We start from the raw sequence: 23829 nt of genomic DNA, 5'->3' as shown, positions 1-23829 counted from the left end.
CAGATGAGAAAAATAAGGTAAATGGAGGGCAAGTGACTTGTGCAGGGTCACAGAGATAGTAAACATTAGAAGTGTGATTTGAACCCAGGTCTTCTGACTTCAGATCCAGTTCACTTTTCATTGGATCATGCTAGTTCCCAAATCAAAATTTGTTTGATTAATCTTGCACCCTGCTTCCCTAAAAGCTCTCTGCTGCCTGCAAATGCGAGCAATGTTTGGATCAGAACAGGATATAGGAGAATCATCACATCCTTCATTCTATATATTTTATTAGGTGATCAGTGGATAAAGCACCAGCCCTAGAGTCAGGAGGACCTGAGTTCAAATCCAGATTCAGACACTTGAAACTTACTAGCTGTGTTACCTTGGGCAAGTCACTTAACCCTGATTGTATTGAAAAAAAATAAAATAAAAGAAATTGAATAAAAATTATCTCACAACTGAAAAGGACCATCTAGTCCAAGCCCCTTATGTTGCAAATGAGGAAACTGAAGCCTAGAGTGTTGAAGCAATTTGCTGAAGGACACCCCAGGCAGCTGAGCTGGGACTAGGACTCAAGTCCTGTGACTCAGTGTTTAGCATTACCAAGTTCAGCGCTCCTTCTCCTGGGCCAGGACAGAAAGGAAGGGAAATAGCAGGCTGGAGCACAGCACAAAACAATCAATGTGAAAGCCTGCATTAAGTGCACACTGCTGACAAATCTGCCCTGGACACTGCTGGGAAATGAAACCCAAACAAACGAGAGAATAGGGTTGCCAACTCCGAGCCTGAGGTGGGCTGGGCAAAAGCCCAAGGAAGGAGCAAGGTCTTTTGGGTCCTACATCTGGTCATATGAGCCCCAGCATATTCTTTGCCCAGAAGACCTAGGAGTTTATGGGCCAAGCCAAGGTATCTAGAAACAGCTCAGACTCAAGCTCCAGCTGGATCTCTATGGCCAGAAGTAGATTCCCAGACCATTGGTGCCAGGCACCTCCATCCCTAAAACACTGGATACCTGATTGCTGAAAGCTCCAGATTGAAATGAACAGAAAAAACCCTTAGAAAAGAAGTATTAGAAACAAATCCAGTATCCCACATCCAAGGCATTCGTGGGCAAAAGGGAAAAGACTAATTCCGGAGGTGGGAAGGGCTGGGACGGAATTATTTATGGGAAAAGTGAATAGGGTAAAAATTTAATTTACTTTTCTATTTTTTTCCCAGGGAAGAATGAGAATAAAAAGCAAGAACTTAGGGGAAAAGAATATTAGATTCATGTTTCCCAGTTCCACATGGTGCATTGAATCTGAAAGGGAATTTTTTCCCAGACTCTTGCTGGATGGTACAGAGGAATGAAAAGTGGTTCTATAGCTGTGTGGCCCAGGGTAAGTCACTTAACCCTCATTACCCTGCAAAAAAGAAAAGAAAAGAAAAGAAAAAGACAAATGGTTCTAGAAACACAAGACCTTGGGTTGAAACCCCAAAATTGACAGCTATTATCTGTGTTGCCTTAGAAAAGTCACTGGGCCTCAGTTTCCTTATCTGTCAAAAGAAGGGAAGTGGATGAGATGCTTCTGGGGTCCCTTTCTGCTCTATATCTATGGTGTAGCTATGACATCCTGCCCTCTGACTCTGGGTATATCCCAAAGCTCTGACCTAGGTCCTCTTTTCTCTGTTATCACCTTAACTCCCATGGATCCAACAATCATCTCTATTTAGATGACTCGCCCATCTCTACACCCAGCCCCAGTCTTTCTCCTGAGCTTCAGTCCCTCTTCACCTACTACCTAGTAGACATCTCCCATTGGATGTCCCATAGATATCTCAAATTCAAAAGACCCAAAAGAGAACTCACTCTTTTTTCATTTTGAACTCTCTTCCCACTTACCTCTCTTCCTAACATATCTATTTCTGCCTAGGGCACCATTAACCTTCCAGGCACCCAGGTTTATGACCTTAGTCTTCCTTCACTCTCATTCTTCATCTTCCCCTATATCTTATCCATTTATAAGTTGTGTCCATATTATCTCCATTGAAGGTATTTTTAATCTCTGTGTGTATGCCATTTTCCCTTTGGCAGTCTGGTAAAGCCTATGGATTCCTTCTCAGAATACTGTGTCTTTTTTAATACTGTTGTTAAATATATAAAATAAGAGACATAGGATTACAGTGGGAACCCATTATACTGAAATACAATTATCAAAATATTTTTTAAAATAAGTTCACACATTGCAAATCAAGAATCTTTGTTCTACAGAACTAAGACTACACAGTAACAGCAATATTGTCATAATAATTAACTATGAAAGACTTAGCTACTTTAATCAATACAATGATCATGACAATTCCAAAGAACTCATGATAAAAAATGCTCTCTGCCACCAGAGTGAGAACTGATGGACTCTGAGTACAGACTGAAACATATATATTTTTTTCTTTGTTTTTCTCCCCCTACCATCCCCAACATGACTAATGTCAAAATGTTTTGAATGACTTCAAATATATAATGGGTACCATATTTCCTGGTCTTCTTAATGAGTAGGAATGGGGATTAATGGAGGGAGAGACTTTGAGAACTGAAAGTAAACATTTTAAATAAAAAAAGAATCTCTGTCCTTATGCCTCTCTAATATCCATTCTCCTCTCTCCATTGGCACAGCTACTCTTCCAGTTTAGTCTCTCAAGACCTATTGTCTGGACTACCATAATGTTGCCTATTTGAATTCCCTCCCTCCAGTCTCTCTCTTCTCCAATCCATAGTTCAAACAGCTAGCCAAGTGACATTTGTAAAGCATCATCACTTGCCTGCTCACAAAACTCCAGAGACTGACAGAAAAGATAGGTAGCTTCTGATTGGCTTTTCAAGTCCTTCACAATCTGGCTCCAACTGACCTTTTCCAGTAGAGTCAACACATCTCTTCTTATTTCATTTGACTTTGCAGGAAAACGGGTCTAACTTACTGTGAGGTATTCGTAGTATTCCATCTCCATTTCCATGCCTCTCTACAGGCTGCCCTGTGTTTCAGTAATAAATTTCCTCTTCAACTCCTCCCTCTTAGAAACTAACTTTCTTTAGCACTAAGCTCCTGTGTTAGAGGCCTTTTCTGATCCCCTCAGTTGCTAGTCACCCTCCACCCCAGGAAACTACGTGTGTGTGTGTGTGTGGGGGGGGGGTATACCATGATAACTTAGTTATTATGTAGAATATTGCTCACATTTTACAAATGAAGAAACTGAGGCACTGGTGAATGTTAGACTGAATGAATATACTTCTACCTTGAATCAAGGGAGCTTGTGGCATTTCCTAGGTTTCTTCAGTTCTCTGAATGATGAGTCTCCTCTCTCACTCCTGTATTTGATTCATTTCCTGGCCTTGGGAAAGTCTCTTTACTTCCTTCAAGAAACCTTGCTTGAATAAATGTGCTCCACATACCATGATTTGTTCTCTTTCTGTCTCTCTCTCATACACACACACACACACACACACACACACACACACAAATATATGTGTGTATAAAAACACAAAAATGAACAATCCCTTCTTAAAGGAGGTTGCACTATGTTGGGAGAAATATACTCACATAAAAGTTTATTGATACATATATGCACACACACATACATACATATATATATATAAACTTTTATGCATATATGTATCTATAAACTTTTATGTAATTCTATTTCTTTCAACACAATGCAGCCTCCTTCAGGTAGGAAATGTTCTTTTTGTGTTATATCCCCAGCACGCAGCACAATCCTGGCTCAGTAAATATTCCCTGATTAACTGTATTTAGGGGCCTTACTGAAAAGGTCGTAAAAGGCATCACTCACCTGAAAGACAACTCTGGACTTTTCCAATAGGTAGGTCCTCATGTTGGCTCCAATGATGTGGTGTCTCTTATCGAATCCAATCTGGATGTACTTTCCAAAGCGACTACTATTGTCATTTCTAGTGGTTTTAGCATTTCCAATAGCCTGTATGAAAAGAAGATAAAACATTTTACAAAAGAAAAACAAATAAATGTTACCTCTCTTTGGAGTTAGATGCCATTTTAGAGACATACAATAATATAAATAACATCTCAAGTTTATATTGCTTTTTCACTTTATAAAAATACCTTCTTTAAAACCTCATTTATCGGGGGCAGCTAGGTGGCACAGTGGATAAAGCACTGTCCCTGGATTCAGGAGGACCTGAGTTCAAGTCCAGCCATAGACACTTGACACTTACTAGCTGTGTGACCCTGGGCAAGTCACTTAATCCCTATTGCCCTGTCAAAAAAAAAAACCACAACAAAATAAAATAAAACATAAAACCCCATTTATCAGGGCAGCTAGGTGGCACAGTGGATAAAGCACTGTCCCTGGATTCAGGAGGACCTGAGTTCAAATCTAGCCTCAGACACTTGGCACTTACTAGCTGTTTGACCCTGGACAAGTCACTTAACCCCAATTGCCTCACCAAAAAACAAAACAAAACAAAAACAAAACAAAAAAACCCCACATACATTTATGGTTGAAGGTAGTAGTATAACTAGTTACCCCAATTTGCTCAATTCGTTTAATGCTCATTCAGTAGATACTTATTAGGTATCCATTGTGAGCAAAGCTCTGCCTTAAGTACTGGGAAAAATAGATGTAAAGTCAAGGCAACAAGCATTTTCTTAAGTACTTAGGGAGGGGAGGAAAGGAATAAGCACTTATATAGTGCCAACTATGTTGCAGGTACTGTGTTAAACATTTTTTTTTTACAAATATTATCTAGTTCACCCTCACAACAAGCCTGTGAGGTAGGTGCTATTATCATTGCCATTTTCCAGTTGAGGTGACAGATATTCATTACCTCTCCCAAAAGGAAGGCAGCATGGTATAAGAAGAAGAACACTGCCTTTAGAGTCAAAAGACCTGCATTTAAATACTGATGCTGACTTGAGGAAGCCCCACCACCTCTCTGGGACTCAGTTTCCTCATCTGCAAAATGATAGGATTGCATGATGGAACATGCCATCCCCCTTTTGACAGAGAAGTGATAAACTCAAAGTATGGATTGAAGCAAAAGGGCTTTTTTTGAGTTTGGGTTTTTTTTTTTAATAAGGCCAAGGCTGGAATTAGTTTTGCCTGACTATGCAGATATGTTTGGTTTTTCTTTCTATTTTTTCTTTTTTTTTTCCACTGAAGGAGAGGTGGGAGGGAGAGAAAATAGATTTTTGTTCACTAAAAAAAATTTAAATGTAAAAAATGACAGGGTTGGAGTAGTTGATTGCTAAAGTTCTTTCCAGCTCTAGATTCTCTGATCCAATACTCCCCCATGAAGTATTTGGTAGATAGATAATCTTGCTTCTGTTTTATAGAAAACACTCTGTAAACATCAAAACCCTACAGAAATGAGCTGCTTGTTATTATTGTGTAAACCGAGGGATTCATTTTAACTATTACTGAACAGCTACTATATGCCTAGTACTGCACTATGAAAAAAATAGCTCATATTTATATAAAACTTTAAAGTTTGCAAAGTGATTCACATACATTTTCTCATATGGAACAATAAAAACACATTAGCTCTCTCTCTAGTGTAGCTGGGGTAGCAGCATCTACCCAAGAAGCAAGAAATGAAAAATAATAAAGCACCATCTAAACTAGTGGTAGATGACATTATTCTTGTCATTTTTAAAGTAAATTTTTACTCATATCCCTTGGTTTTGCATCATATACATTTCCCAATATATTCCTCCCCCTTCCGTTTCTCAGAGCAAGCTCCTATAACAAAGAATAAAAGAGTAAAAAAAACCAAAAGATCAGCAAAACTAATCAATGTATGAAAGAAGGCTGACACTATTTGTAGTGTTCCATTCCCTCTGCTGCAAAGAGTGTGTGTGTGTGTGTGTGTGTGTGTGTGTGTGTGTATAGGGGGTGGAGAGGAAGGGGGAGAGGGAGGGAAAGAGAGACAGACAGACATGGAGGGAGGGAGGGAGAGGGAAAAAGAGAGATATGCTTTTGCATATCTCTTCTTTGGGTCCAAGCTTGGTCATTACACTTACACAGCAATCAGTTTTGATTATTTTGTTGTTGCTATTCTTTCCATTTATATTGTCATAGTAATTGTGTATATTGTTTCCCTGGGTCTGCTTTCTTCATTTTGTATCAGTTCATATGAGTCTTCTCATACTTCTCTGCATTCATCATATTGATTGTTTCTTATAGCACAGTAATAGTCTTATGTATGTTATTTATAATGTACCAACAGGAAGTGTTGTTCATGTTCCTGGTAGGATGCATTTATTTAAGGAAGATTTCTTGAAGGAAGTAAAGAGACTTGTTGAAGGCCAGTACATGAATCAAAGGTAAGATTGAGAGAAGGGACAAAATATACAGAGACCTAAAAAGAACTAGGAAATGTCAAAAGTTCCCTTGATGAAAGTAGAAGAGGAATTTATTCACTCCAACTCCCATTAGTGCCTCAGTTTCTTAATTTGAAAAAGGTTAATAGTATTATATACAGTGTCATGCCTAATATAGTAACAAATGAAATGTTTTGTTTTGTTTTGTTTCTTGGTACGGCAATGAGGGTTAAGTGACTTGCCCAGTGTCACACAGCTAGTGTCAATTATCTGAGGCTGGATTTGAACTCAGGTCCTCCTGAATACAGGGCTGGTGCTTTATCCACTGTACCACCTGGCTACCTCTGAAATAATATTTGTAACCAGCTTTGAAAACTTTATATGTGGCTATATAAATGTCAGGACTATTAATGGGATCTTTCCAATGGCTTGACTACTTGCTTTCCCTAACTAAAAAAACACAACCTAATCCATTGTTTATGACCACATTTAATGGGATATGCTATCACTACCTCTAACTTGAATTTTATTACAAATGACTAGAAAGGCTATAATCTCTAAAAGGTATTCATGTGAGTATCACTATGATCCCTTCACACACATACACATATATACATATACACATATACATATATACATACACATACATAAACACACATACATACACACACACACACACATATACAGCACCTAGCTGCCCTGATGTCTTCCTATTAAAAGTAACTAAACAAAAACAAAAGAAAAATAGTTGCTTCTTCAACAGACAGAAGACACAAAGTACAATGCATAAATTCTGGACTTAAAATATTAACCATTGGCATTCTAGATCCCCTATTATTATCTTTCCCTCTAATGAATCATAGAAACAGCACCACTCCACACAACTCCAATTTCCTTTTACAGTACAAACACCTTGACCAGATTAGCAGAAGCTAAGCCTTGAGCCAAGGATAGTGCATGGAAGTAGTCAGGAGACCTGAATACTAGCCCTGGCTGGTTTACCAAAGGCTTATTCTCAAAGCAGCACTTAGGCTAGCTCGATATATCTAGAGGTAGGTGTTCCAATGAGAGAAATCAAAGATAAAGTTCTGGCATTCAGGGTGGAAAAGATGGCCCACCATCCCCTCAGGAGTTTTAGGGCTCAGGCCATTCTCTGCCGATCCTTTCAGGATTGAGGTGGGTTTGTGGAAGAGATGGTACTCCAGGTGATTAAATATGGCCCCCAAAGCACAGGGCTGTCTTTTCTGCCATCCCCAAAGTAATTTTTATTTAGTATTTTTTCAAACATTGATTTGTTAAAATTTCGAGTTCTAAATTCTGTCCTTCCCTTCAGTCCCCTTCTCCCACCCAGTGATAAGGCAAGCAATATATCAATCATATATATGAAGTTGTACAAAACATCTGTTCCTATTAGCCATGTTTCAAAAAAGCAAGAAAATTAAGATGAAAAACTTATGTAAAGCTGGTAGACTTTTAATACCACAGCCTTCTCAGGGAGAGATGGAACAGTGGAAGAGGTGGCAATAGTATTGGTATACAGGCTCTGAAGGTGCCATTTCCATAAGTAGGAAGCAATCTTTCCCACCCACAATAACCAATTTCTCTCTATATAGATGAAGTCCAATATAGACATTGTCAGAGAATAAGGCATTTAGATAGTTCCTACCATTGCTGGCATGGTACTGTGTTTTTTTTAAAAAGACAAATATTATCTCATCTGATCCTTAAAACAACTCTGAAAGGTCAGTGTTATTACTATCTCTATTTTACAGGTAAGTAAACTGTGACAAAGAGAGGTTAAGTGACTTTCCCAGGGTCCCACCCCTTGTAAGTGTCTGAGCCTGGATTTGAACTCAAGCCTTCCTGACTGTAGGTTTAGTGCTTTATCTACTGTGACACCAATGACCTCTGGGTCTTCATTCTACCATAAGTAATGTTTTCTTTTGTCTAAACACGATAACCTGAAGTGGTACACATTATAGTAGAGGATACTTAGATTGATGGATCACTTCCTTAATTTGCTGGGAATTCTTTTCCCCCCCCCCCCTCTTTTTTCCCCCTCTTTTTTGGTGAGGCAATTGGGGTTAAGTGACTTGCCCAGGGTCACACAGCTAGTAAGTGGTAAGTGTCTGAGGCTGGATTTGAACTCAAGTCCTCCTGAATCCAGGGCCGGTACTCTATCCACTGTGCCATCTAGCTGCCCCTGTTGGGAATTCTTAAAGTTGAATAGTACTTGTTCCCTATCCACAGTGAATTTCAACCTGATCATGGATACTTTCAAATTTTGGAATGAGTCCTTCACTTCTTGGATATAGGGACTAGCTGTGTGACTCTGGGAAAGTCTATTAACCTGCCTGGGTTTCAGCATCCTCATTTGCACAATGGTAATAACAACTATTGCTCTACCCAGCTTTCCTTGTGAAAGCCCATGGAGACTTTGCAGATCACCTCAGTCTTCAGAGGTCCTGGCAGCTGAAATTGTCTTCAAGACTCAGTTCACATAGTGCCTCCTTCATGAAGTATTTCCTGATTTCCTTACCTGGAATTACTGAGGAAAGGAATTCCAGGAGGGAAACTCCTACTAAAGCAAATTGACACCTGCCCAGCTTCTTAGAGAGTTTCCCTAAGGCATTTGAGAGGTTAAGTAACTTGCTCAGAGTCACAGAGCCAGGATGTGTTAGGGGCAAGACTTGAACCCAGATGATCCTGACTTCCTATCCCATATCACCTCTATTCACATTATTGCTAAATATATAAACTTTCCTTTGATTATAATTGATTATATATAGTTTGTGTTATTATAATTTGATTATAGTATATTAGCTTGATAACTTCAGCCTAAGAGATGTTAGTTGGTTCCCCTCCTTCTTCTAACTCTTCTCTTCCTACCATTTGGAGTCATGGGGACACGGACACACACACACACACACACACACACACACACACACACACACACTATTCTTGTTTCTTTACCTGAAAAGAAAATGAAAAGGCACTAGCATTAGGGTACATTGGCAAAGGCTTGTTGCAAAAGTGTTGCAGAACTTGTTTCTGATTTTAACTAGGATTTGAAAGGAGTCAGAGTAGCCAAAAGGTGGCAATGTGGAGAAAGAGAATTCCAAGCATGTGGGACAGCTACTAAAAAGTATAAAGTTAAAAAAAAAGTATAAAGTTTAAAAAAAAGTATAAAGTTGTAGAGATGGAAAATTTGAGGAAGAGTCAGGAGGAGAGTTTTACTAGATTGAAAAGTATGTGGAGGAGAGTAAGGATGTCTGAGTAGTTTGATGAATAGTTAATGCTTAGTTCTATGCAGTTGAGACTATTTCAAGCACACTGAGGAAAGGACAAGTAAAAAGGATTTTTTCAGGTGACCTTGGAATGCTACATTCCTCAGATACCAATCTCCTCAAGAGCAACAAATCTTAATCTTTTTCAGTCTGTGGTACATTCACATTGGCTGGGGGAAAAGAAAGGAAATTGGTTCTCTGTTTCAGAAACTCTGTTCAGTCATCCAATGGCCCAGCCCCTTTTCTGTTTACACCCATTGACAAGTTACTTTGACACACATACAGACCAGATACTCTCCTTCCTCGTCTTTCTACCCTTAGACCACATATTGGCAAATGTAGAAAGAGAATAGCAGCCATGATAGTGTGTTTGCCCGATCCTGGACAATCAATAGTGCCCTTGAAAACAACACAATCCAGCTACAGGTAAGGATTGGGGTAAGTGACTAAAAAAGCCTCAAGGGCAGTGGGGACAGGCTGGGGGAGTGAGACTGAAGGCTAAATGATCATTGAAATATCAGATCCTCAAAGCTCTTGACCATATAAGATGAAATGAATGGTAGCTAGTCCTCTGGGCCTCAGAGAGCCCTTATCAGATACTTCAAGGAGAAGGCTCAATGAGAAGTACAGAGAATAGGGTAGAAGATCTATCAGGCAGGATAGGTACATGGATTTTACCTTATTCTCTCCTCCGTCCTACAGGTAGATGCTGTTTACTTTGGGAACATCCTGAGCCTTTTTCTCCAGGGACCTAACAGAGTCTTAGAGCTCTCTGTTAAACTCAGGTGCATCCTTCTACAAGATTGGTCTTCTATTGAGTTGAAGTAGTTAGATTTCATGGTACACATGAAGGAGCATTGGGAAAACCCATATGACAAAAAATAACTCCCACCTGCATACTGCTGATACCCAAAATTCTGTCAGATTTATTTCTATGGCTTTGTCCACTGTTGAAATATAAATAGTTGTAAGGGGAAGAGAGGAATACTTTAAGTTATTATATTCTTTACACCTTACTATGAATTCATTTTTCAGCTTCCTTCTGAGTCATAGCCAAGAAAAGGTCTGTGCAAATATGAAATATACAAATGGGCAACTAGTGGTCCAGGGGATAGAGTGTTGAACTTGGAGTCAAGAAGACCTGAGTTCAAATCCTTCCTTAGATGCTTACTTGTGTTACCTTTCCCCACTCCAATTTATTTTCCATTCATCCACCAAAGTGAGTTTCCTAAAGTGCAAGTCCAAAGATGTCATGTTTCTACCCAATGAATTCTACTGCCCCCCATAGCCTCCAGGATCAAATACAAAATCCTGTCATTCAAAACCTTTCATAGCCTAGCCACCCCCTCTGACTTTGCCACTCTTCTCATACTCTATACCTCACTGTGCATTCTTTGATCCAGTGACAGTGGCTTCCTTGATGTTCTATAAACAAGATGCTCCTGGGGCAGCTAGGTGGCGCAGTGCATAAAGCACCAACCCTGGATTCAGGAGGACCTGAGTTCAAATCTGACCTGAGACACTTGACACTTACTAGCTGTGTGACCTTGGGCAAGTCACTTAACCCTCACTGGCCAGCAAAAACAAAAACAAACAAGTTGCTCCATCTCTTGGCTCTGGGTGCTTTACCAGACTGTTGCCATTCCTGGACTGCTTTCCCTCCTCATCTCTGTCTCCTTACTTCTCTGGCTTCTTTCAATTCCCAACTAAAATTCCATCCTCTACATGAAATCTTTTCCAACTCCTCTCAATTCTAGAGCCTTCTCTCCATTAATTATTTCATATTCAATCTGTATATAGCTTTTATGTACATATTTGTTTGCTTGTTGTCTTTTCCATCACATTGTGACCACCTTCAGGGTCTTTTGCCCTTCTTTGTATCTCCAATATTTAGAACAATGCCTGGAACATAGTAGGTGCTTAATAAATGCTTATTAACTGACTAATTTAACCTGCTTCAGTTTCTTTGTCTGTTAAAATGGGAGAATAGTGCCTACTTCGTGGTTATGAAGATAAAAGGAGATCTTAGTTAGAAAGCACTTTGTAAACTTTACAAAGCTATATGAATGCTAACTTTCATCATCTCTATTAACTGCCAGTTTTCATAGACTGTATACCTATATGGAAAATGCTGCTTAATGGGAAAAACCCCTAGAGTAGAGATTAAGGGCACCCAGAACAAGGAGAATATTCCTCTACTAGATTTTAACCACCTTTTTAGTACAGTCTGGCTTATTTAGCTCTTTATTTTCCCCAGTACCAAATATATTGTTCTGTTCATAGTGGGCACTTAATATTCACTGAATGAACTAACTACAGGTCTTATGTCATATAAAGAATAACTGAAGGAAATATTTAGTTGTCTTTTTTTGTTTTTTGTATGAGGCAATCGGGGTTAAGTGACTTGCCCAGGGTCACACAGTTAGTTAAGTGTCAAGTGTCTGAGGCCGGATTTGAACTCAGGTCCTCCTGACTCCAGGACCAGTGCTCTATCCACTGTGCCATTTAGCTGCCCCGGAAATACTTAGTTTAAAGAAGACTCTCCTATCTTGAATATTTTAAGGACAATCAAGGGTTTTGGTGGGTTTTTTTAGGGTATCACTCGTTTTATAAGTCTGAAGAAAGTAGAAGGAATACCAATGGGTGGGAGTAACAAGAAGGCAGAGTAGGCTCAACATAAAGAAGAATTTCCTACTAGAGGTGTCCAAAAATGGAATAGGCAGATTCAGGAACTAGTGAATTCCCTGCCATTGAAGATTTCAAATAAAGGCTAGATAACCACAGGTCTGGAATATTGGATGCCTAGGAGAATCATCCATTTCATTAAAGGGGTTAAAGGAGATAACTTTTAAGGTCTTCTTAGACTTTAAAGACAGACTACTTTAAGTTTCTGTGAGAAGGGAGGGAGGGAGGAGGTCACCAAAGAAAAACTTTGTCTACTTCATAGTTTTCTTATTGATAGTTCCACTTTTGCAGAATTAAAAAAAAAATAATAGAGCTGAAAGGAATCTTAGGGATCATCTCTCCTCATTTTGCTAATATGGAAATTTAGGCTCAGGAAGATCAAGTGGTTGACAAAGTTGAGACTAGAAACCAGGTCTTCTGAATCCCAGCTCAATAATCTTTGAAGTATCCTATGCTTTTCACCAACTTGTAAGTGATATGGTAGATATTCACCCTCCTCTGCCACTTCACTTGATAACCATTGTATGTTATAATCAATGAAGGTATAAGAATGAATCAGTCCCTGGATAATGATGAGTTCTTAAATGGTGTAAGGATGGAGACCTCCTGTTCTGTCAAAAAAAAAATAATCATGGATCAGCTCAACTAATCCCAAGGCTTCCTTAACTCCTTTAATTCCAACATCTGTCACTTATTATAATGGGCAGGAGCTCTTCATCTTAAAAAGGCACCCCTGAAGCTAACTCTCCACTGGATGCATCTGAAATAGAAAGACTATAGGAATAATGAAATGATTACATGAGTGCCAATCTCATAGGACAGAGGGAAAATCATCATCAACCAGACTGTCCCTTGATTAGTACATGTCTGGTATTTACCACAGGACCCTGAGAAGTGGCTAACGCAGTGCATTCTTGAAATGTGAAGAGATTAAGTCAACTCAGCTTCCTTTGAAGAATTAGACTCTTTTTTAGACTTTGCTGATATTGTGGCTCTTCACTCCGTAGCTTTGTCCCTTTCTTCCAACTCTATCTGGGAGTCTTTAACTCTAATTTTTATTCCCCAAAATGCCACTTAATAAGAGATCAAGAGACATCTACCAGAACAATAAAAGTCTGCCTGAAGGGTTCCCCTCTTAGTATCTACCCACATAGCATCCAAAATATTAGTTTATACTTACCCATAGGTTACAAATTTGGGGGCAAAGGCCATGACAATTACTTTTTAAACTTGTTACTTTGTGAAGTTCCCAAGTTTTAAAAAGTATAGCTAGCCAGAGAAAGAATTTATAAAGCGCTTACTACAGTCCAGATCCTATGCTAAGTGCTAGGGACACAAGTACAGGAGACATTGCCTACCCTGAAAGAGCTTACATTTATTTAAAATTTCTAATTTGGATGAAAACCTTTTTAATTAAAAAGCACTTATTACTCCCCCATTGCAAAAAAAAGAAGTAACAAAGACAAAACTGTTGTATCAAATATTCAAAAATATACGTTTTGGTCTGCATCTTGAGTTTATCACATCAGTGCTAATAATTGAGTAACATTCATCACCACTGGTCCTCTGGAATCATGATTGGCCATTGCACTGATCAGAGTTCCTGATTCTTTCAAATTTCTTTGTCTTTACAATGTTGTTGTTACATAAATTGTTCTCCTGGTCATGCTGTCCTCACTTCAGTTCATACATGTGTTACTGGGTTTCTTAAAACTGTCCTTTTGTGCTAGTTCTTATAGTATCCATTATATTCATAAATTATAATTTCTTTAGCCATTCCCCAATTGATGGAAACCCCTTAGTTTAATTCTTTGACACAAAAATATCTACTATAAATATTTTTGTATATTTGAGTCCTTTTTTCTCTTTCACTGATCTTTTGGGTAGGGACAGGTCTAATAATGGTATCTCTGGGTACGAAACGGTATTAATAATTTAATGATTTTGGGGGGGGCGGGACTTTAAATTGCCTTCCTAAATGGCTGGGTCAATTCACACCAAGGAGTTTACATTCTAATGGGAGAAATCAACACATCAATACACAAAGGGGAGCTTCAGTGCAGAGGTGGGAAGGAAGGGAAGAGTATACATGGTTTTTCTCTTTCTCCTATGTTTAGATCTTAAGTTTTTGAACATACTTTCTATTTCTGTTCTCAGCCCAGGCCCTAATAGTAGGCTCTGCCTACAAGCAAGCACTTCCATTCATTTCAGCAAGTATTGTATTGCATATATCATACATTCAGCACCCACCATCTTAACTAGAAAATGCCACATTGGGAGTCCCTAGAAGATCACCAGATTTATCCTTCTAAAATACACCAACAAAATGCGACTGCTACTCTACTTCTTACTAAGAAAGCAAGGAGAACCATGAAACTATTAATATTTGCTGCCTAACAGAAAGTATATTTTGCAAGACAAGAAAAAAGTGGGCAGACATGTATACCTCTCTGTCTCACACACACACACACACACACACACATACGCACAGAGGAAGGGAGGGAAGGAAGGAAGGAGGAAGGGAGGGAGGGGGAGAAAGAGTGGAAGGGGGAGAGAAAGAGGAAGGAAGGGAGGGGGAGGGAGGGGGAGAGGGAGAGGAAGAAGGAGAAGGAGAAGATGAGGGGGAAAGGGGGATAGAGGGAGAGGGGGAGGGGGAGGGGGAGATCAGGCCTAGGTTTCCCTCATAGCTGTGTAGTGGAAGATACAATCCTAATTCATACATCATAGATTTAGAGCCAGAAGGAACTTTAGATGTTACTGAGCCCAACCCTTTCCCTTCATTTTATATATGAGAAAATCAAGAAACAGAAAGTAACCCGACTTGCTTTAGGTTACACAGATAGTAAGTGAAAGAGATGAGATTTGAACCCTAGTCCTCTGATTCCAAATTCAATGCTCTTGCCACTATAGCCAGGTGCTGTGCAATTTTTAAACTTGGGAGTGTCTTGAATGTGTTAGTGGGCTTATCTTAGATAAACTTCATGGGAATAGAGGCTGTGACTATATAACTCTCTTTGTATGGCAACTACCACAGTTCCAGATATTTTAATAAATGTCTCTGGACAGCACTGACAACTTGTGCATTTACAATGTGAACAAACATATTAACTTATTTTTATCACATTAGACAACAGCCATCTCCCTTTGTGATTCTCTGCTGCTTGGCAACGAATAAAAATTCCTCAGATAATAAATAAATTCTGTAGGTAAGAGATTTTGCCTTAATAAATAATTGAACTTTGTGGAGGTAAAAAAAAAAAAGTCTCTCTGACACTCAATAGAGGGGGGAGAGGAAGAGAAGGAAAAACAAGTTTGAGGAGCTGGGAAAAGGAACCTGGTATACACTTCATTCCTTGCCTGCGACCAGTGCTGCCCAGATCAGATTCTCAGCCTCCATGTTCAGTCCCCGGGTGTGTCTCATCTTAAGCCATTTTAGGATAAGGCTATGAAATTCTTATCGATGTTCAAGTTCAACTGAGACCAGAGGACCTGACTGTCAGGTACTTACTGATATAGGAGACCTGCCTTGAACACGCCACTACTTCTACCCCTCTTTGCTCAATGTTTGGAGAGTGAGCACTTGTGCTGCATTGGATACTTGCAGTCTGTATATATTTGTTTGTTTACTATCCCTTTAGATTGGGAGTTCTGTGAGGGCAGGAACTGTTTTTGCCTCTTTTTGTCTCCCTAGCACTTAGCACAATGACTGCCACATAGTAGGCATTTAGGAAATGTTTACTGATGGAGTGATTTATAAAGAAACCGCTTCCATAGGTTCAATTATCATCTCCACACAGATAATTCCCAAATCTATATATCCAGCCCTAATCTTTCTTCACAACTCTGGTCCTGCATCACCAGATGTCAGTTACTCAAAAAGCATTTATTAAATGTCTGCTGTGTTCCAGGCACTGTGCTAAGAAAGGCAAAAGAGAAGCTTACAATCTAAATGGGAGAAACAATATGCAAACAAATATGTATAAATAAGCCACATAAAGGATTTGGGGGGGGTGGCAGGGCAATAAGGGTTAAGTGACTTGCCCAGGGTCACACAACTAGTAAGTGTCAAATATCTGAGGCCAGATTTAAACTCAGGTCTTCCTGACTCCAAGGCTGGTGCTTTATCCACTGTGCCACCTAGTTGTCCCCCACATATAGGATTAAAAAAAGAAATAATCAACAGAGGGAAGGTGCTTATCTGTCAAATTGAGGGGTTGGACTTGATTAGGGTTTCTTAACCTGGAGTAAATGAATTTGTTTTTAAAAATATTTGGATAACTATATTTCAACATAATTTATATCCGTTGTAATCCTATGTATCTTATTTTATACTTTTGAGAACATTATTCTGAGAATGGGTCCCTGGACCTCACCAGACAGCCAAAGGGATACATGATACAAAGAAAATTAAAAACCCTTAGATTAGATGAACTTGTTACAAGGCTCCTTTCTAGATCTAACATTCCATTATTTACTTCAAAGCTAACATCTAATGTCCTTGCAAGGAATATATACTCCATATCCCTTTGTATGTTGGGGAGAGGCAAGGCAAGGAAATAAGTATTTAAGCATTTACTATATAGCAGGAAAATCTTATTTGTTGTGCTATGAGTTATTTCAGGATGGACATTTCTCTGTGTATTCATGAGTATCTTTTAATTATCAGGTGGTTTGAAAATAAATGCTGGTACATTCCAAGGATTCTTGTGATCAGTCATGTAAGATAACAATATGCAAAAGCCATGCTGGAGGAGAAAACAGAAAAGATAGAAAAACAAGAAATATTCAGAACTCTTCACCTCCATGATGGGGCTGGAAGCAAGGACTTTTTCTTCAATGTTGGTTTCACTGGCAGAGCCTCCAACTGTGGCAAAATATCGCATGGCATATTTAGCTGACACCGTCTTTCCAGCTCCGGACTCCCCACTTACTATGATGGACTGGTTCTTTTCATCTCTGCAAGAAAGAAAAAGCAGTGCTGGTCAATTGCCTACCATTTAAAGCACATGTTATCTGTCAAGGGGATCTGTGTATAAGATGTTAAGTCTGGCTTGTGGCCTCTCCCCCATGTCCTTGCTGATTTTAAGCACCATCAACTCAATATCAAATTCTCCCAGATCTGCCCAAATAAAATCCAGTCTTTTCCATTTTGAGTCTTGGAAAAAAGAGTAGTTTCAGGGGTGTTTTGAGCACCTAAAAGCAGAGAACTTTTACCTTTCTCTTTATTGATCCTCTATTAAAGTCTAAGAAAAAGAGGTTGATTCCATCAGTGAATAGCAGTCACTGAAGGTCTGTATGCAGTGTCCGATAGCTTATGCTATAAGAAAATTGTATTTGGCCCAGCTAGGTGGTGCAGTGGATAAAGCACCAGCCCTGGATTCAGGAGGACCTGAGTTCAAATATGGTCTCAGACACTTGACAATTACTAGCTGTGTAACCTTGGGTAAGTTATTTAACCCTCACTGCCCTGCCCCCCCAAAATGTATTTAACTATCTTTAACGCTTGACACAATATTCCCCTACTTCAAGAAGTATTCCCTAACTGATTATACACTATGTGAATCAGGCCATTAATTTCATCCTCTATGCATTTATTTGTTAATCCAGTTTAGGTTATATTACTCCATACCGATTTTTGCTTGCTGGTTGTTACATGGTTCTCTCCAACCCTCTCGTGCCTTCATTGAAGGAGCAAAGTTATTTTCATCTTTTTTATGTCAGCTACAATATGCCATAATCGAACACAGTCAGTGAGCATTCAGTAGGTGTTCTGTTTGGTTTTTTTGGGGGGGGGGGCAAAGGGGGTTAAGTGACTTGCCCAGGGTCACACAGCTAGTAAGTGTCAAGTGTCTGAGGCCGGATTTGAACTCAGGTACTCCTGAATCCAGGGTCAGTGCTTTATCCACTGTGCCACCTCGCTGCCCCCCAGTAGGTGTTCTAAAAATGTCTGCTGAATGAATATATGAATGAAAGGTCCCAATAAAGAACAAGTTGATGCCTATCTCCATATAACACAGTTACTGAAAAAGAGATGTAGATTATACACACATATTTACATGCATGTGCACATGTACTTGAGGACATATGCATAAACATAGATCTATGCATATAAAAAGTATATATATATATATATGCTCATATATACACACATATATGTGCCATATCTATATCTACATAGCTCTGCCATTCTCTTTTTCTATCAATCATCTATTTATTTTTGCCTGGGGGAGGCCAACAACCATTTACTAATCATCTACCACATGCCAGGCAATGTGCTAAATATTGGAAATACAACAACAGAAATAAAAAAGCTCCTGCCCTCGTGTGCTTACTTTCTATTGGGTTGGGGGAGATAATATGGGGAAGGGCACTAGCAACTGGGGTGGGGGGATCATGTAGAAGGTGGCATTTAAGCTGAATTTTGAAGGAAATAAGGGATTCTAAGAGGCAGATGTAAAGAAAAGGTGCATTCCATGCATAAAAGGTGGTTAGTACAAAGGCATGGAGAGGGAGGATGGAATGTCATGGGTAAGAAACAGTAGGAAAGTCAGTATACTCCAAGCTATAATACAAGAAGATTTGATTTACTCCTGTTAAAGGCAACAAATTAGAAGACCCATAAATTCAGATCATTTAGAGATAAAAGGAACCTGAGAGACTGTATAGTCTATAAGGGAGAAAAGAGCAAAGGAGAAAAAGCATCAAAAAACAACAACAACAAAAAACCTAAGGAATATGACATTTTAAGGGATGTATTTCATTTAATTGTCAAGAACTGCAAAGTGAATTTAATTGACTGTATTTGATGGTCAATATTGTTTACATGGATAAGAAATCATTTTTAAAAGAAAAAAGATATGACTGATATGATAATGTTTTACATAATCATACATGTATAACCTATATCTGATTACTTACCACCTCAGGGAACAGGGAAGGGAGGGAGGGAAGGAGAAATAAAAATTGGAACCCAAAACTATAGATAAAAATGTTTATTACCTTTTTTTAAAAAGGAAAGAAAAAATGATGTTAAAAAGGTTAATTTTTGTAAAAATGAAAGCCCACCAAAATTATCATCAAGAATATGAAAAAATGCTTTAAATCACTATTGATCAGAGAAATGCAAATGAAAATAACTCTGAGGTATCACCTCACACCTATCAGAATGGCAAATATAACAAAACAGGAAAATGTTGGATGTTGGAGGGCATGTGGGAAAGCTGGGATGTTAATCCACTCTTGGTGGAGTTATGAACAGATCCAACCATTCTGGAGAGCAATTTGGAACTATGGCCAAAGAGCTATCAAACTGTGCATACCACTGCTAGGTTTTCATCCCAAAGACATCCTAAGAAAGAGAAAAAGATCTATTTATGCAAAAATAATTCTAGCAGCTCTTTTTGTGGTGGCTAAGAATTGGAAATCAAAGGAATGCCCATCAAATGGGGAACAGCTGAACAAGAAGTTGTGATATATGATTGTGATGGAATATTATTGTGCTATAAGAAATGTCAAGCAGGATGATTTCAGAAAGGCCTGGACAGATTTAAATGAACTGATATATAGTGAAGTGAGCAGAACCAGGAGAACATTGTGCATAGTGATAACAATATTCTTTGATGAAGAATTGTGAAGGACTTAACTATTCTCAGCAATACAAGGATTCAAGACAATCCCAAAGGACTAATGATGAAGCATACTATCCACCTCCAAAGAAAGAACTGATATTGACTGAAAATAGAATGAAACATGCTATTTTTCACTTTCTTTTTTTTCTTTTATTAGAGTTTTCTTGTACAAAATGACTAATATGTTAATGCTTTACATAATTGCATATGTTTAACCTCTGCTTGATTGCTTCCCAACTGGGATGGGGAGAGAGGGAGGGAGGGATAGAATTTGGAACTCAAAACTTTAAAAAATAATGTTTATTACTAAAAAAAAAAATACCTTGAAGTTAGTGCTTCAGCCCAACCTGAGAAATCTCAGTGGTCATTAAGCACAAAGATTAACCTGAGAGAGAGAGAGAGAGAGAGAGAGAGAGAGAGAGAGAGAGAGAGAGAGAGAGAGAGAGCGAGTGAGTGAACATAGTATCAAAAGACTTAAGTTCAGATCCTGCCTTAGTAGCTGTGCCACCTGGGCAAGTCACTCAACCTTTCTCGGCCTCAGTTTACCCATGTGTGAAAAGAAGACAAAAACAGCACCTACTCCCCTCCCTATGGTTATTGTGAAGGTTACATAAAAATATGTAAAGTGCTTTGCAAACTATAAAGTATTGTATAAAGGCTGCTTGATGATGATGATGGTGGTGGCAGAGCACTCATCAACTCAGTAATGAGTGAAAAAAATCATGATATATGTGGAACTTAACTGCATTATATGAAAGGATGAAAGGGATGGGTTCAGACCAGAAAAAACTAGCCTAACTTGCAAGGGAGTAGGTGTTGGGATATTATTGTTCCTAGCACACTCATAATGTTATGTTCAGAATTTCTAAAAAAAAAAGAATAAATTAAATGAAAAATTAGAAAATAATAAACATGTATTGTTTCATTTTCATATTTGTATCCTTTAGTGCCTTGACAAACTTGATTGAATACCTGCATTCAGATTACTCTGTTTGGAACTGAGGAAGGAGAGAGAGAAAGCTGATTAAACCATTGTCCCTACCCTCAAGGAAACTATAATCAAGTTTAAGGCTATCACACATACATATGCATGAAAGTTACTTTCAGATGTGATCCTTTTAGATTTCAGTTATACTTAATGTGTGTGGGTGAAGGTAGATATAAATCCTCATTACTGATACAATAAGTTCCTATTTTCTAAGATGCAGACAAGTGGAAAATCTAAATAACCAGGGTTTTTTCAGTTTAGTAGAGTGATAATTGATATTTATCTTGAAGTGGTTTGTGAAGCATAGAACATGATTAATTCATATTAAATTGAGTTTAAACATTCAGTGTATTTTTTTGAAATCTAATTCTTTCTAAAAAAGAAAAATTAGTGACTGATGTGTGATCATGAGAATATGCCAATCTCCTAACTAAGGACAAATGGGAATTTACTGCAACAAAACCATAACAGTCTAGCACGCGTTCTCTCTCTCTCTCTCTCTCTCTCTCTCTCTCTCTCTCTCTCTCTCTCTCATGAAACACTTATATAGCTATTATTTCAAATTATTACCTCATTCTACCATTTTACTAATGGAAGAAGTAAGGAACCACCTAATCAAATAACTTAATTATTAAGTGGAAAATCCACAGTGAATCCTGGGATTTCTTCCTGAATCTGATAACAAGGATTAGATAGAATAATAATTATCTCTTTGTTTTAAAAGCTTTTCTCACAGACTACACCAGCCAGAAAACTGACCTTCCAATGTCATTTTCTCTATTCATTACTATTCTTTGTCCTCCTGTCATTTCCTTTCTTTCTTTTTCTTTTTTTTTGGGGGGGGGGGGTGGGGGGGGAGGACAGGGCCTCTACAAAAAGAGCAGATTGTATATAGTATTCTACACCCACCACTATCCCTTCCATTTCCCTTCTCATTTCTATTGAGAGGGGCAAAGAAAGGGAAAAGGACCCACATGTACAAAAATATTTATGGCTGCTCTTTTTTGTGGTGGCAAATAATTGGAAATTGAGGGGATGCCTATCAATTGGGGTATGGCTAAACAAGTTGTAGTATATGAATGTAATGGAATACTATTGTGCTGTAAGAAACAATAAGCAGGTGGATTTCAGAAAAATCTGGAAAGACTTACATGAATTAGAACCAGGAGAATATTGTACACAATATCAACAAAACTGTGTGACGATCACCTGGGATAGATTTAACTCTTCTCAGCAGTACAATGATCCAAGATAATTCCAAAGGACCCATAATGGAAAATGCTCTTCACATCCAGAAAAAAAGAACTGTGGAATCTGGATGCAGATTGAACCGTACTGGTTCTACTTTTTCTTTTCTTTTTTGAGGTTTTTCTCTTTTGTTTTGATTCTTCTTTCACAACATGACTAACGCAGAAATATGTTTAATGTGACTGTACACATATAACCAGTATCAGATTGCTTGCTGTCTTGGAGAAGGAGGAGGGAAAGGAGGGAGGGAGAAAAATTTGGAACTCAAAAACTTATAAAAACAACTGTTGAAAATTATCTTTACATATAGCTGGAAAATAACAAAATGCTTTTATGATTCTTTTTTAAAAAGAGAAGCGAAGTCTCTCATCATCTCTTTTCCAGGACCAAGATTATTAAATACATTTTATCTAAAGCAATTTACTCACTATCATTGACTCCTATCTTCCATTTTGCCCTTTGCTCATAGCTCAAAATTCAACTGATAAATAGCTACTAAGATTCGGGGGGAGAATAGATCCATCTAGGATAAAGATTTTTACTAGTATAATCAAGAATAAACTATATTTCTATTTGTATCCCAAGAAGCACCTTCTAGGAATGACCACAGACAATTCAAAATTTTCTCCTAAATAACCCAGATCTTTCTAATTTTATTGTTTAGGAAAGTGGTGTCAAACTCAAATAGAAATTAGGTGGGGGGAGTCACTAAATTCTATATAACAATCCTTGCCTACTTCATATTGACTTAGAAAACCACATGAGCATGATTAATGTTCTAGTGTATTTATATTTATTTTATTAAATATTTCCCAATTACTTTTTTTTTTTTTGGTGAGGCAATTGGGGTTAAGTGACTTGCCTAGGGTCACACAGCTAGTAATTGTTAAGTGTCTGAGGCCGGATTTGAACTCAGGTCCTCCTGAATCCAGGGCTGGTGCTCTATCCACTGCGCCACCTAGCTGCCCCTCCCAATTACATTTTAATCTAGGGTGGGGGAGGGAAAACATGTTTGACATCTCTGGTTTAGGAGACTCAAAATATGAATGACCCAGGAAGGCATTATATTTAGCTGGTATCAACAGTTTATGATAAGTTGACTTCTAACTGCAAATTGCTGACTGCTGTCTTATGGAAAAGGATTAGATTTGTTTTTTGTTGCTCCAGAGGGCAGACCTAATATCACTAGTGGAAATTATAAAGAGATAAATTATAATGCAACACACTATCAATCAGTCAGCATTTATTAAGTACCTACTATGTGTTAAGTGCTGGGGATACAAAGAAAGGCAAAAGACAGGCCCACCTTTTGAGGAGCTTGCAATCAAGTCAGGCAGACAACATGTACACAATTATGTAAAAGCAAGCTATATATAGGAAAAATAGGAAATAACAAATAGAAGAAAGGGAATAGCATTAACAGGGATTGGGAAAGGCTTGTTGTAGATGGTGGGAACTGAACTGGGACTTGAAATAAGTCAGGAGGCAGAGGTGAGGAGGGAGAGTGTTTCAGGTGTGGAAAGACCAGTGAAAATGCTCAGAGCCAAGAAATGGAGTGTCAGACTGAGGAACATCCTGAAGGACAGTGTCATTGTGTTGGGGTGTAAGAAGACTAGAAGGGAGGGAGGAGCTAAGTTGTGAAGGGCTTTGAATACTAACAGAGGTCTTTATATCTGACC

At 38.5% G+C, this 23829-nt stretch overlaps 1 protein-coding gene across 1 annotated transcript in view; it reads right to left on the bottom strand.

Annotated features, from left to right (window-relative positions):
* MYO5B (myosin VB) overlaps positions 1 to 23829 on the bottom strand; it is a 577307-nt gene that overhangs the window by 264573 nt on the left and 288905 nt on the right. The window contains 2 exon segments of the mRNA XM_043977928.1: positions 3808 to 3951; positions 17086 to 17242. Of these exon segments, the coding sequence (XP_043833863.1) occupies positions 3808 to 3951; positions 17086 to 17242 (301 nt within the window).

This window comes from Dromiciops gliroides, chromosome 1 (genome assembly GCF_019393635.1).
Source record: "Dromiciops gliroides isolate mDroGli1 chromosome 1, mDroGli1.pri, whole genome shotgun sequence".
In the NCBI taxonomy this organism is placed as follows: Eukaryota; Metazoa; Chordata; class Mammalia; order Microbiotheria; family Microbiotheriidae; genus Dromiciops; species Dromiciops gliroides.
Note: the sequence above shows the minus strand (reverse complement) of the source record. Positions and strands in the feature narration are given on the sequence as shown.